The sequence below is a fragment of the Lathyrus oleraceus genome, chromosome 1, assembly GCF_024323335.1.
Source record: "Lathyrus oleraceus cultivar Zhongwan6 chromosome 1, CAAS_Psat_ZW6_1.0, whole genome shotgun sequence".
Taxonomy (NCBI): Eukaryota; Viridiplantae; Streptophyta; class Magnoliopsida; order Fabales; family Fabaceae; genus Lathyrus; species Lathyrus oleraceus.
This window is the reverse complement of record NC_066579.1, coordinates 354,214,437-354,230,198: the sequence shown is the minus strand read 5'-3', so window position 1 is coordinate 354,230,198 and position 15,762 is coordinate 354,214,437. Positions and strand designations below refer to the sequence as shown.

General features: G+C 40.4%; 1 protein-coding gene across 1 annotated transcript in view; it reads right to left on the bottom strand.

The window, feature by feature from the left end:
* LOC127106598 (uncharacterized) overlaps positions 1 to 14,770 on the bottom strand; it is a 31,891-nt gene extending 17,121 nt beyond the window's left edge. The window contains exon 1 of the mRNA XM_051043902.1: positions 14,444 to 14,770. Coding sequence (XP_050899859.1) covers positions 14,444 to 14,770 — 327 coding nt within the window. The remainder of the gene's footprint in view (positions 1 to 14,443) is intronic.
* Between the last annotated feature and the right edge of the window lie 992 nt (positions 14,771 to 15,762).

Here is a 15,762-nt window from a genome sequence, read left to right as displayed (position 1 = left end):
GCTCTCCTGTTGAGGGAAAGGGTTCTGGTACAACTGATTCGTGTTCCTCTACTTCCTCATGTACACCAACCTTGGTGTTTGTGGTGGTGGAGTCAATGACAGATATGAAGAGCATACCCATAATGGGATGTTTTGTCCAGTGTAATGTTTATTTGTTTTAGCTAAAATTTGCCAAAGGGGGAGATTGTTAATACCTTAGGATTGGCATTAATTTTGTAAAACAAATAATGTAATCATCTCTGTTGTTTTAATATGTTGGGTTGAAGAAGTTCAACATCTGGACCAACATGTCATGTACGATGTCACGACATCATGCCTGTGACATCGCACATGTGTAGAAAACTGAATTAATTAATTCAGTATATATTCTAGGATTAGTAAGGATATTTGGTGAATATCCTAACTCCCATGTGGAGGTCTTAAAGACTCAATCAGAATATATATAAGCTCAAAATAAGGAGATATATATGGAGAGATTCTAGGATTGAAGACCTTGTTTGTAGCAGAAATTTTCTGCTGTATTTGTAACAGCAAAGAACAAGTTTGCTGCGATTTCTGAAGGCCCAAATCCAGTTGGGTGATTAGGTTATAAATAGCACATTGTAACCTAGTTTTTGTAAGCCTCATAGAATGAAAATTTAGGGGTGTGTGTGAGGTGAACCTCCCAATCTGTGGGAAGGTTACCATGTGTTTCTCAGTGGTAAAAGCTGAGAGTATTTGTAACTCAAAGCCTGTAGGCAAGAGTGATTATGTTCTTGAATGAAGCTGTGAAGCAAGTTCAAGGTGTTTGAACATTACATTGTATTTGTAGTGATTGGAATGGAAACTGGAGGTTTCTATCTAGGAGTTCCTAGGTATAGATTGCATTGCGTAGGGATTAAGTGAAGAGTTGTAAACGGGGGAGTTTAACTCTGAATTAATACTGCTGATAGTGGATCTTCTTCCTGGCTTGGTAGCCCCCAGATGTAGGTCATGTTGGACCGAACTGGGTAAACAATTCTCTGTGTTTGTTTTCCTTCTGCATGTTATAATCCTGTCTGCCATAACTCAGGTTGTATTGCAGTCTGCTAACCAAGATGATAACAGACCTGGTACATATCCTTCTGTGTGAATGTCAATCAAAATGTTTTAACATTCATTACTGACCGCAGATACTGAACTTTAGGCATGGTGATCTCAGTTCAGTATTTAAGTAAGTCTGATCCTCAAAAGGATAACAGACCTGGCCAAAGGATCATAGTGAAACTGTCAAACTGGATGTCTTGACAGTTGTTCATGTAGGCTGATACTTGAGTAGAGACTGGTTAGTCTTGTACAATATAGTAAAGTCAGCACAGTCAGGTTTCAAGAACATAACAGAATCAACATGAGGAATATGTTCTGGATGTCAACCTGAATGTTGTAACATTCACCCCTGACTGCTTGGGCTAAATTGTAGGATAATTAGTTTTTCTGTTTCAGTATTTTTCTCAGGCTAATTTAAGGAATCCTACAGCTGAGCTAAAATTCAGGAAAATAACAACTAACCTACAATTAATGAAACTAACAACTAGCACATTTGTCAGCTCCCTAATGTGTGGAAATTAGGTTACCTTGTTTGACTTGTAGGTTAGGATACACCAGTACTAAGCCAGCAAATTGAAATACAGTAACAGGTGATGTGCAATTCAATATTGATATATCATGCTGATAACTGTCCAAACACAACAGAAGTAAGTATGGTGTGTGATCTCTGTTGTGTCTCTGTACTAGAAGGACATAACTAAATGTTCTTTCATTCTAAGGTAATACAGTAGCAGAAGTTGTGACTACTGTGAAAGCGTGCTTGAGTACAGGGTTTTAATTTGTATAACTGTCTTGCTGTATTAGTTACAATGTTGGATCAGATGTCATGACTTTGAGTAGAACATCTGAATTCTGACTACACCAGAATTTCAGAGTGTCTTGTATTTGCTGAGTCAAATAGGGTGGGAAACCACTCCTATCCGTAGACAATTCGTCACTTATCGAAGACTGACTCTAGAATTCCTTAGTTCTCTGGTCTATATACCCAGCCATGGAAAAGGAATAAGCAGAGGTTTCATTCAGTTCAGAATGTTCAACATGGAGTATCAATTTAATATCCAAGACTTTACCAACCTTTTAGGTTTCCCTACCTCCCTTGATACATTCACAGTAAGCCAAGAAGAACTTTTTGAATACAGAGAACTTGAACACTTTTGGGGAAGCTTGGCTGGAAATGACGATCCCGAGGAACATGAGTTGCTTTCTGGAAACATACATAACCCGGCCTTTCGTTATTTCCATAAGATCCTGACCCACACCTTATTTGGGAAGAAGTCAAACAGTACCTTAGTTTCACGTGATGAACTCTTCATCATATTTTGTGCTTCCCAAAACTGTCCAGTAAACGGTGCCACTTTTATGTTGGCAAATTTTGACCGCCTTATCCAAGATGAACGAGCACCAATTCAAATAGGCGGCTTGATAACCATGATTGGTAATGCTATCGGATTACGTCAACCTATGCTTGACTTAAGCCCTTTTTGTGGCATTACGACCATGAGTATACCCTTCCTCTTCAACACTATGTTTATAGCAAACCTAGGGTCTGAAGAGTTTGAGCTTATGATTAACAACCAAGTTCTTTGCCTATTCACCTTGCCTAGTCCAAGGACTAGTGTTCATAAACGCAATAACTGGCTCTACAATCTGAACGCAACACCCTCTCCTGCTAGATCTACTGAATCCATCAAGTTCTATGAGATTTGTCCCGACCGAAGAATCGGCAATATCCGATCTTAGACATCATGTGCCCGGAGCTAATTATAACACCACCATTCAGGCTTTGATGTCAGAACAAGACGCCCTCAGAGAAGAGTTAGCTAACATGGGACAAGAATTTCTGGGATACATGAACAGTATGACAAATCAGTTCCACGAGTTGCTAAACCGTGTTAACTCCTTTGCTCCTCCGGCCAGAGATCATGCAGATGGATAGAAGTTGTTTTTCTTAGTTACTTAGTTTTAGTTTAGGTTATTCATTAATTTTGATTCAAATTATTTTAGTATTTATTTTTCTTTCGCATGTTTACTTTTGTCTTCCAACGTTACATTATGATTATCTTATGAAGCTATTGATTTATTTTACTTTATTATGACTTATGCAAATATCTATCAATAATGCTCTCTACTGTTGCCACCTACATGACTTATTAAAGATATATATATTATGAAAGTAGAATAACATGCAAGGCAATTTAAAAGTATCACAATAGAAAAATAAAATAAACATATGCATAACAAAATAACAACAATAAAGTATAATGATAAAAACAAGGTACGTTGCAAGAATGCCTGTGTGACGAGCGTCACACAATCCATTACGGTCGTCACACCAAGTGCCTGTGACGCACGTAACATCCCTGTCACGAGCGTGACACCTTCTGACTATGTGAACGTTACTAACCGTTGGGACACGACCGTTACACCATCCCACCTTTTTACCTTTCCCATTTATTCACATTTACCCACATTTATTTACTTTTCAACCACTCCCTTTCCAACTCCCAAAATTTTTCCTATAAATACCCACCATACCTTTCTCCATACACCACAAACCATTCTATAAAATCAATTTCATTTCCCTTCTCTCCTTATTACCTCTTTCAAACCATTTTTCGGTATGGCGGGAAACCAAGATTTCGGAAATATCATCTTCCGATCCGAAGATGAAAATTATCAAAGGGAGCAGTTTGAGCGTTTCCAACAGCGAGGCGTCCAATCCACCAGGTATCCTGATTTACATTGTTTACAAGAATTAGGATTACTTCAAGGTATAGAATGGATGCTCCGCCTTGCTGATTTAACCTTTCTTTGCACTCATAATCAACCTACCTACCCCGCTCTCACCTTAGAATTTTTAAGTTCTTATTCGTACAACACTCCTACCGGTGAAGACGAGTACTTAACCGGTACCGCAACCTTCCGCATGTTCAACACCGAGTACTCCCTATCCCAAAACCAATTGAGCACCATGCTACAATTCCCTGTAGAAGGTCAAGTCCACCCTAGAATACCTCCGAACTCCCAGTGGCATATAAACACCTTCGACCTCTTTAGAAAAATTTCCGGTGTGGAAACCAACAACTGGGATGTATTACTTGCTTCACATATACATAACCCAACGATCCGGTACTTCATCCGCATCCTGCAAAACACTATTTTTGGTCGACCGAACAACAACAAAGTCAACGCCAAGGAATTATTTTTCCTCCACTGCATCTTTGCAGCAGATACACAGGTAAACGCTGCCTCCTTTCTATTTCATCATATCCGCACCCTATGTGCTAGAGGCCGTCAACCTTTTGTAATTGGTGGATTAATTACCACCATAGCACTTGGCTTAAATCTTGGGGATCGACTTCAGAATTTACAATCTCTCCCACCCCTATTGATGGATATAAGCTACTGTCGGTCCAGCCGCCTAATCAAAAACAGGGTAGGCGGAGGGTATTACCTTATGGTGAACAACCAGGAAGTCCCAAGCGTTGTTCTACCCAACATTGTCCTAACAGATGTCACCAATCCCAACCGCCACATCTATGATCTGAATGCTCCCGAAGCTACCGAGCCCACACAAGAAAACGCGCCTTCAGACGATTTTGCCGAAATGGAGCAGGGTGATCAGGTTCCTGCACAACAATCAGTCCCGCTCAACCCTTCCGATAATGCAGCTGGTCCATCCTCACGACGTCGTCGACGAAGAAGTCCAGCAACCAACGACGACATCATGGATGCTATCGATGGTATGCAAGCGCAGAATCTCGAAGTGATGCAGATGATGCGCCAGATGCAACAACAACAGGAAGCGAGGAATGCAATAACCGATCAGCGGTTCGCTGAGTTGCTCAGCAGGTTTGATGATTTGGAAGTACGTCAAAGATCACCAGGTCCAAGAACACGCGGCGGAAGACAACATTGACTTTAGTTTCTTTTTCTTTTTGTATTTCTTTTGTTTTCTTTGAAACATTGGGGACAATGGTTCATTTAAGTGTGGGGGGGGGAAAACCTTGTTCTTTAAATCTTCCCTTTTCAAGTATGTTATCTTTCCCTTTTCATTGTTATTTCCTTTTCTTATGAATTTAAAATAATAATAATAATAATAATTTAAGTATAATATATATTTATTCTAAATTAAGTCCCTAGTGTGAGAAAATTTCCATTATCTATTCCCTCAAATTTTCATGAGCCATAACAAAAATTCAACACACTCAGTAAATATAAAGGTTGCTTATTTTATCAAACTTGAGTGAAATCAAGACAAAATTATTACCATACCAACGCTCTAAATAAACCTCAACATGTTAGATCAGAAAGGTACCTGTTATACAAGTACCTGGACTTTTAACTTTATAGTAATCCCGAGTAGTTTATACAAGAAGTCAGCACCATCTTAATAGCAAACTACGTGGAGGGCCGATGAATATAAGTGAATGATTCCCAAAATAAAAAAATATATATATGGAAATGCACTAACTAAGTTAGGTGATCCTTACCATATCATTTAATCTAAAGGTTGCATATCATATGAAAGCATAATACGAAAGATCCATTATGAGTTGGTTCAGCAGGTATCGGGTGCCGAACTTGGTAGGGCGGACTACGATCCGATCCCCCGCAATTTTCAATGGACTAAATAACGAAGTTACCCGACTTATGTACCAGAGCTTCAAGCTAAAAAGGGGATCAGAATCACTAACCGGTCACTCCACTATGTGCGCAAAATGATAAAGGGCTTAATGTGATTTCGCTAGAATGAAAACGGGTGAAATAAGAGTAAAAGAACTAGGCTGGTTATAATAGCATGACTCAAACTGATTTGCAAGAGGCAAGGTTATCAGATGTTGTAACGGTAGTTCTTGATGTCAAGATTAGACTCAGGTTATTTCTAAACAAGGTTTACCTGCAACCTAGTACGAATTGATGTGTGTTTTGAAATTTCATCTGGCCAAATTTTTAAAACGATTTCTATACTTTATCTTGCTTGAGGACAAGCAAAGGTCTAAGTATGGGGGAGTTTGATAACATGAAATAATATCACATTTTTGGACTCGATTTAATTAAATTATATTATTATTCACTTCAATTTATTTCATTTTATTCGATATTACTTGGTATTTTTCCTCTTATCTATCTCAGGTAGCTTATTTGAAGCACAAGTGAAAAAGGAAGAAAAGAAGGTGCAAAAAGAAATGAAGAGAAGCAAATTTCACCAAACCAAAGCCCAGCCCAAAAGTACTAGCGCTGAGCCTGTGACGAGTGCCACACATGGTGTGACGAGCGTCACGCCCTGCTGCCTTGTGTTACGAGCGTAACACATGGTGTGACGGACGTCACACCATTCTCCTATATTTTTGGCTTCAGAAGCGCAACAGAGGCATGTTGAAGCCTATTGTTACGCTTGACCTGGGAAACGTGAAGACCACTTTTACGGAAGGAGTTTTGGAAACCGTTACAAATTGGAACAATATAAATAGAGCCAAGGAGCAAAACCCTGGACGTCTCTTCTTCTTCGCGCTTTTTCTCTTCCAGCCGTGCAAGCATACTTTACAGCATTATTTTTTTACAGTTTTTACTTTTCTTTGCAATTTCTATTTTCTTTTCTAGTCAATCTTTCAGCACTTAATTAATTTTTCACACAATAGTTTCTACACCGGAAACTATTGTGTATCTTTTACCGGATCTAACCTTACGATAGACCTTAGGTTTTTTTCCTTCACTTTTATTTTCCTGTCCGATTGAAGAATTCAAGAACAAATCCAACCGTTCTGTGGTGGAGTGTTCAAGACTGCTATTAATTACTCAGGTTCTTTAATTATTGTTTGAATTTATATGTGCCCTGCTTTATTGTTTATTTACATTATTTGCCTGAGATGTTTCTATTTAAGCTTGATGATTGTTTAGATCTGTTTAGCATGTCTGGCTAATTTATTTAGGTATCGGTATGTAAAGTAAGCGAATGAAGGAATCAAAACTAAGTTGGTTTAATTACGCTTAAAAATAAAATCACTCTTTTTATGGTCTCAATTTACAAGTTTAATACCAAGGTTTTTGTACGAGAGTAAAAAACTAAAGAAGTTAAAATCAATAGAACGAGAGTTTGAGTTTTTAACTGGACAGTGTAAATTGGACATTAATTCTAAATCAGGGCGAAAGCAATTTTTAGAGTTAATTAAATTCTAATCTTTTTCAAAAAGTATTTTTAAAGGTTAAATGTGAGGACGAGAGTTAAGCATTTAAGTTTAATTATATAATCTAAGTCAATAGAGCGAGAGTTTGAGACGAGGGTGTTTAAACAGTTGTTATTTTAATGAAAAGAGTTTCTATAGATTCTGTTGTTTTCAAAAAGTGATTTTAGACTTAACTAATAAGTGACAGCTACGTTAATTTAAAGTCATGGTCTATTCAACAAAGCGAGAGTTTGAGAAAAGGCTTTTAATCAATAGTGTCTACTGAAAAGATTTATTTTAAAACCAAGAAACCAACGAAGCTTTGATTCCCTAATTACGACGAACTACATACCGATATCCACTTAATTAATATTTAATTTAGATCCAATTTTAGTTTTTACTTTTCCCCCGAAACAATCAAAATATCATCTGCCTTAGCTTTACGAAGTAACCTTAGAAAACGGTATATCGATTCATGAGTCCCTGTGGGATCGATATCTTTTAAAACTACGTGATAGAACTGTGCACTTGCAGTTAGTACCCCATTCGACTCATAAAGTCGCGATCATGAGTCCTTGTGTATTGGCAAGATCTTCTTAAGCACGAGGTCTCCTTCTCTGAATTCCCGAACACGTACTTTCTTGTCAAAAGCCCTTTTAAGCCGTTTTTGGTATAATTGTCCATGGCACAAAGAAGTCATTCGCTTCTCATCTACGAGGTTTAATTGATCAAATCTGTTTTTAACCCACTCAGCCTCTTCTAGCTTGGTCTCCATCAAGATTCTCATTGAAGGTATCTCTACTTCAATTGGGAGAACTGCTTCCATCCCATATACCAAAGAGAACGGGGTTGCCCTTGTTGAAGTGCGGACGGAAGTCCGGTATCCATGCAGTGCAAAGGGTAGCATTTCGTGCCAATCCTTATAGGTTTTCACCATTTTTTGCAGGATTTTCTTGATGTTTTTATTAGCGGCTTCAACAACGCCATTCATCTTTGGACGATATGGTGAAGAGTTATGGTGTTCAATCTTGAAGCTCTCGCATAATTCTTTCATGGTCTTATTGTTCAGATTCGTCCCATTATCTGTGATGATCCGGCTTAGAAGTCCATAACGGCAAATGATCTCTTTCTTGAGAAACTGTGCAACCACTTGTTTTGTCACATTAGCATAAGAGGCGGCTTCTACCCATTTGGTAAAGTAATCAATGGCAACTAGGATGAAGCGGTGACCATTGGAAGCTTTAGGCTCGATGGCGCCAATCATGTTGATGCCCCACATTGAGAATAGCCAAGGTGACGTCAAAACATTTAGTAGGGTCGGAGGCACATGTACCTTGTCGGCATAGATTTGGCATTTATGACATTTTCTAGCATAATTGAAGCAATCAGATTCCATGGTCAACCAGTAATAACCCGCTCTCAAAATCTTCTTGGCCATGGCATGCCCATTGGCATGAGTTCCAAAGGATCCTTCATGAATCTCCTTGATCAAAAGGTCCGCTTCACGTCCATCCACGCATCTGAGCAGAATCATGTCGTGATTTCTCTTGTATAACACACCATTGCTTAAGAAGAATTTGGATGCTAACTTCCTCAATGTTTTCTTGTCAAGGGTTGTTGCATCTGTTGGATATTCTTGATTTTGCAAAAAGCATTTAATGTCGTGAAACCAGGGTTTACCATCAGCTTCCTCTTCAACCGACTGGCAGTAGGCAAGCTCAACATTCCGCTCAATCTGAATGAGAGGCGCTTCATTATGGAATCTAACTTGGTACATTGAAGCCAACATAGCCAAAGCATCAGCAATTTGATTCTCAGTTCTCGGGATATGACGGAAAGTGGTTTCATCAAAGTATTTTATTAGTTCCATGACATAGGCACGATATGGGATCAACTTGGTATCACGGGTTTCCCATTCGCCCTTGACTTGGTATATCACCAAGGCTGAGTCTCCACATACTTCGAGGATTTTGATTCGGAGGTCAATTGCCGCTTCAATGCCTAGGATGCACGCCTCATATTCTGCTATATTGTTCGTGCAATCAAAACACAACCTTGCTGTGAAAGGATTGTATCCACCATTCGGATTTAATAAAACAGCTCCTACGCCATGCCCCATGTAATTGGAGGAACCATCGAACATGAGCTTCCACCGAGATCCGGGTTCAGGTCCTTCATCAAGTCCTGGGATTTCACAATCTTTCACTACCATAATGTCTTTATCAGGGAAGTCAAACTTCAACGGCTGGTAATCTTCAACGGGCTGGTTTGCCAAGTAATCAGACAACACGCTTCCCTTAATGGCTTTCTGAGATACATATTGGATGTCATACTCAGATAGTAACATCTGCGAACGGGCGAGTCTTCCAGTCAGAGCAGGCTTTTCAAAGATATACTTTATTGGATCCATTTTTGAGATCAACAAAGTAATGTGGCAAATCATGTATTGTCTTAGACGACGAGCGGCCCATGCTAAAGCACAACAAGTTTTCTCCAAGAGTGAATATCGGGTTTCACAATCGGTAAATCTCTTGCTTAGATAGTAGATAGCATGCTCTTTTCGACCGGTTTCATCATGTTGTCCCAGCACACATCCCATTGACTTTTCAAGCACAGTTAAGTACATAAAGAGTGGTTTCCCCTGAACAGGTGGAATTAGAATAGGGGGCTCTTGCAGGTATTGTCCGATTTTCTCAAAAGCCATTTGGCAGTCAGAGTTCCATTGAACTGCTTGATCTTTTCTCAGCAATTTGAATATAGGTTCGCACGTAGCAGTCATATGGGATATAAACCTAGAGATGTAGTTCAAACGTCCCAGGAATCCTCTAACTTCTTTCTCTGTACATGGAGCAGGCATTTCTTGTATTACCCTAACCTTGTCTGGATCTACCTCAATTCCTCGTTGACTGACAATGAAACCAAGCAACTTTCCAGATCGGACACCGAAGGTGCATATAGCAGGATTCAGTCGTAGTCGAAATTTCCGAAGACGCTCGAATAGCTTTTGCAAGTGGTTTATATGATCCTCTTCACTTTGGGATTTTGCAATCATATCATCCACATAAACCTCAATTTCCTTATGCATCATGTCATGGAAAAGAGTGACCATTGCTCTTTGGTAAGTTGCACCAGCATTTTTGAGACCGAATGGCATTACCTTGTAGCAAAATGTTCCCCAAGGGGTGATGAATGTTGTCTTTTTCCATGTCTTCTGGATCCATCTTAATTTGATTATAACCCGAGAATCCGTCCATAAAGGAGAAGACTGCGAACTTAGCAGTGTTGTCTACCAGAGTGTCAATATGTGGCAGGGGGAAATCGTCCTTTAGACTAGCTTTGTTTAGATCCCTGTAATCAACACACATCCTGACCTTTCCATCCTTTTTGGGTACATGTACTATATTAGCTACCCATTGAGGGTACTTTGCAACTGCTAGAAAACCGGCATCAAATTGACGTTTCACCTCGTCACAAATCTTCAGAGCCATGTCGGGTCTTGCTCTTCGGAGCTTCTGCTTCACTGGCGGACAATCTGGCTGTAGTGGTAGCTTGTGGACAATAATGCCAGTATCTAAACTTGGCATATCCTGATACGACCAGGCAAATACATCTACATACTCTTGTAGCAACTTGATCAATCTTTCTTTGATGCTTGCCCCAAGTGTAGTCCCAACTTTGACCTCTTTCTTGTCTTCATCGGTGCCAAGGTTGGTTGTTTCCACTGGTTCTTGATGTTGCTGAAGGGCCTTTGACTCGTACTCGAGCATCCTTTCTAATTCTTCAGGGAAATCACAATCTTCCTCACTCTCCCTCTCCGCTTGGTAAATGGGGAGTTCAAAATTGTAGGAAGTAGCGGGGTCATCGAATTCAACTGGTTTATTGATTATTCTGCATGTTTTTTAATGATGGTTTTTTTTAGAAAAATGGAAATAAAATGCAAAAGAAATAAAAATATTTTTGTAGTTTTTGAAAGGATTGCCATTTTAAGGAAAGAAAAACAAATAAATGAACGACAAGAATTTCAACAAAATGCTCTTTATTTGTCATAATGATTTTTGAAATTTAAAAAGGGGCCCTACAAATGATCCATTAGCCTTGGGCAGAGCTAAGGATTTTCAAAAACACAAAGGAAAACACAATTACTTTGACACGGGAAAAATTTCTGGAATCTCAACCGCTTCCCAATTTGTTAGGGCTGCCTCACACCGGTATATCAGGTTTGATGTTTCTCCATCTTCAGTGTCATCTTCAACTGCACCAACCTGATCTCCATGGATAAATCCGGTGCTTAGGAAAACTTCTTGTATGCTCCGCGCACGGTCCTTTGCAGGGACCAGGGCTCCTCCATTAGCAGAAGGCTTGTACCCCAAACCAAAACGATCATTTTTCTCACTGACATTGATGACTTGCCCACAACCTGCAGGGCCTCCACTTTCAACAGCTGATCTTGCACTATTCAAAGAGGCAAACGACAAACTGGTTTTCTTAATAGGGTCCTTAACCTCTTCAAGTGTGGCATTGGATATTTCAAGTGCTTGGAAAGAGGTCTCTAAGGCATCCTCATCAGCCTCAATATAACGGAAAGAGGAGAGTTGACTGATGATAAAATCTTCTTCACCCGAGACAATGACGAGCTTGTCATCGACAACAAACTTCATCTTTTGATGCAGAGTAGAAGTTACTTCCCCAGCAGCATGTATCCATGGGCGTCCCAAAAGGCAACTGTAAGCGGGATTTATGTCCATGACTTGGAAATTGATGGGGAATACATGCGGTCCGATCTGTATTGGTAGCTCTACCTCCCCAACTACTGTCCTTCGAGAACCATCAAATGCTTTTACCACAAGTGGACTAGGTTTCAATTCCGAACCTTGGTAAGATAATTTAGCGAGTGCCCTCTTTAGTAGAACATTGAGGGATGATCCAGTGTCAACTAAAACTCTGGCCAGAGCATCTTCTTGGCACTTTATGGATACATGCAAGGCGCGGTTGTGATTCTTCCCCTCCTTGGGTAGCTCTTCATTGCTGAAACTTAGAGTATTGCAGGCTGTGATATTGGCGACCACCCCATCGAATTGGCCAACCGTTATATCTTGGGTGACATGAGCCTAAGCAAGCACTTTCAGTAGAGCCTCCCTATGAGCTTCGGAATTCAGAAGCAAAGACAAGATAGATATTTTTGATGGTGTTTGATGTAACTGATCAACTATCTTGTAGTCAGATTTCTTTATTATCCTTAGAAACTCACTCGCTTCATCTGCTTGCACAGCCGGCTGTGCCCCTCCATGTTCAGGGGTAGGATTTGCATTTGTAGCTTCCCTTGTTGGTTCTTGAGGGTTTACATTAATATTGGGAGTATAAATCCGACCGCTGCGGGTCATCCTGCTCGTCCCTGCGATGTTAGTGATATCGGTGTCAACATTCTCCAAACCTTTCTTACTTTCAGTAGCTTTGGGTTTTTCATCTACCACCCCATCCACCGCAGTTATGTCATATTTCTAGGGTACCGCCTTGGTGCTCTCAAAAGGAAAAGGGGTAGGCATAAAAACTACCACGGGTGACGGATGAACAACATCTTTTCTATGATAAGTTATCTCAAACGGTTCTGGTAAATTGAAAACGGGTTCAATGAGTGAAACTTCCTCGTTTGTTGTAGGACCACAAATTTGTAAAACACCTTGATCCATCAAGTTGTGAATGTCATTTCGTACCGCTTTACATCCTCTTGGATGAACGACACATTCCTCATAGTTGTCGTGACATGTATCAATCAATCTAGCCCACACCAATCTTGCATGAAGCGCTAGCAACGGAGTTTTAACATCTTCCACGTTTTTGATTATACACACATCAGAAGCATCCTCGACAGCATTAACATCACCATGCGCTGGCAAAGGGTTACTTTTTACATTGGGTCCGACGTCTCGAAATGAAAGAATCTTCTTCTCAACCAGGTCTCGCACAATATGCTTTAAAGCATAACATCCCTCTAAATCATGTCCAGGGGCACCCCCATGGAAAAGACAATGGGCATCTGGATTGTACCATGGAGGTAAAGGATTTGGTGGAGGACCCAAAGGTCGGGGAGTCACCAATCCTTTTCGTAGTAGCGATGGGTACAATTCAGTGTATGTCATAGAGATTGAAGAAAACGGAAGTCTACCTCTTTGTACCCTATTTGGATTTGGAGGATTCTGTGGACGGGGAGCCTGTGCCCTTGGTTGTTGATAAGCAGGTGGCGCAGGCGCTTGCTGGTATACTGGTGCTTGTTGAATAGGTTGATAGACAGGAGCTTGTGATTGGTTGAAATTTGGTGTGACAGCTGCCACATATGGTTATTGAACATACTGCACTGGATAAGTTGGTTGTTGAAAAAATTGATGTTGCTTCTTCCATGAATGACTCCTTCGTTGACTGGTCGACACTGCATTTGTTTCACCCTCTTTCTTTCTTTGAAAACCTCCGGGAAACTTTTTGGCATTATTACCAGATGTTTCAAAGGTGGTTATCATTTTTCCATTCTTTAATCCAAGCTCGACCTTTATGCCCACGGCGACTAGGTCAGAGAAGCTTGCAGATACACTACTCACTATTCTTTCATAGAACATAGGTTTGACTGTATCCATGAACCAATCTGCTAACTCCTTCTCAGCCCGAGGTGGTTCGACTTGCGAGGCCACTTCCCTCCATCGTTGCGCGTATTCCTTAAAAGACTCATTATCTTTCTGGGACATGCTGAGCAATTGCCTCCTATCTAGGGCCATATCCATGTTATACTTATAATGTTGGATGAAAGCATCAGATAAGTCTTGGAAACAACGAATCCTACTTTGATCAAGGCTTAAGTACAACTTAGAGGGAGCACCCCTCAAGTTGTCTTGGAAGCAATGTATCATAAGTTTGTCATCCTCTACGTGCGCCGCCATTTTTCGATAGTACATAATAAGGTGACTTTTAGGACACGAATGACCCTCATACCTATCGAAGTCTGGGGTCTTGAACTTTGCAGGAATCACAAGACCTGACACTAAGCACATCTCCTTAGCAGTAGCACCAAAAACTAGGTCGCCTTCCATAGCCCTTAACCTCTTTTCAAGAATCTGGAAATTCTCTTTCATCCCTCTTATGTCTTCCTGCCTTTCCTCATCTTCATCTGAAAAGTCCGGAGCATGTTGTTGATCCTCAAAGTAAGGTTGCACATGTGCACGAACGAGAGGTGGTGCGAACGTGTAGACCACTGGATGATTTTCATTGATGGTTGGTAGAGGAGCCATCTGCTGAGTGGATTGTGCAAAACCAGGGGCGCCTTCAACTGGAGATGTGAAACCAGGAGGTAAACCATAGGCTGGCCAAGTGGTTGGTACTGTCCTTGCAGGTTGGGGTTCAATCGATGGACCGGCGATTTCTGAAACGATCGTCGTTTGGGTGTCTAACTTTTCCCTGATGACCTGTAGTATCTCCATGACTTGACCCATGTTTCCTCGTAGGTCTTCGAGTTCTGAGCTTACTCGCTCCAATTCTTGTTCTTGATCTGCCATTCTTTGACGAGCGTTGGCTCTGGTGTTTTAGTGGTGTTGAGGACTCAGTGTGGAACTGAAGAAGACACAAAAATGAGTTTTTTGTTTGAAGAATGACATGAGTGCATGTTATGGGTGCATTTTGTGCAAAACTCTTATTTATCTTTATTATTTATTCCAGCAATGTTAGAATATAAGAACAACATGTAATAATTGAGACCCAAAATGACAACTTCCATTAATTAAAATCAAATTCGAATACAAAAGGATTTAGCTTCAAGTACACATGATTCGAATACAAAAAGATTTAAACACCAACAATTCAAATTCAAGTACAAGTAAACTTAAGTTTTGTCTCAGCTCTTATGATCGTAGCCAGATCTGTAGTGAGCTCATTCATCATTTTCTTGATAAACTTGACGAAATTGAAAACTTGAGGAGGCGTGTTTTCTGGACACATACACCAACCCGCTTCCGGGAGTTTTTCTGGGAGTTCCAACATATTGAGGTTAACAAACCTAGCTAAGTTGCGGAACTTGCTATTCCATCCAACATAGAGCTCTTGGAGCTTCTGGATGACCTTTTGATTTTCATCTAAGGTTGCTCTAGCCTCTCTATACAACCTTTTCCAGTACACACAATCATTCTTTAGGAGTAAGTAGGCTGCATCACCTTCTTGGCTCTCCAAAACTGCAAACCTCCTAGTAGCTTCTTCCAACTGGTACCTGAGATGGTGACAGTTTCTTTTAGTTTCTTCCTTTTGGAGTATCTCGCGAGACAACTTTTCCTCGCATTTCTTCAGAGCGTCCCTCAAGTCACGGATCTGTGCCTCAAAGTCGAGCTTAATTTCTTTTTTATCCATAAGAGATTTATCCAACATTCTCCCTAACTCACAGATCCTATACTCAGCTTTCTTGAGCTCTTCCTTCCTGGTTCGGATCACTGATGTGGAACCTATAAGGATATGATCAAGATCATCTTTCTGGTCTTCCAATAGCCTGGACCTCTTGTTA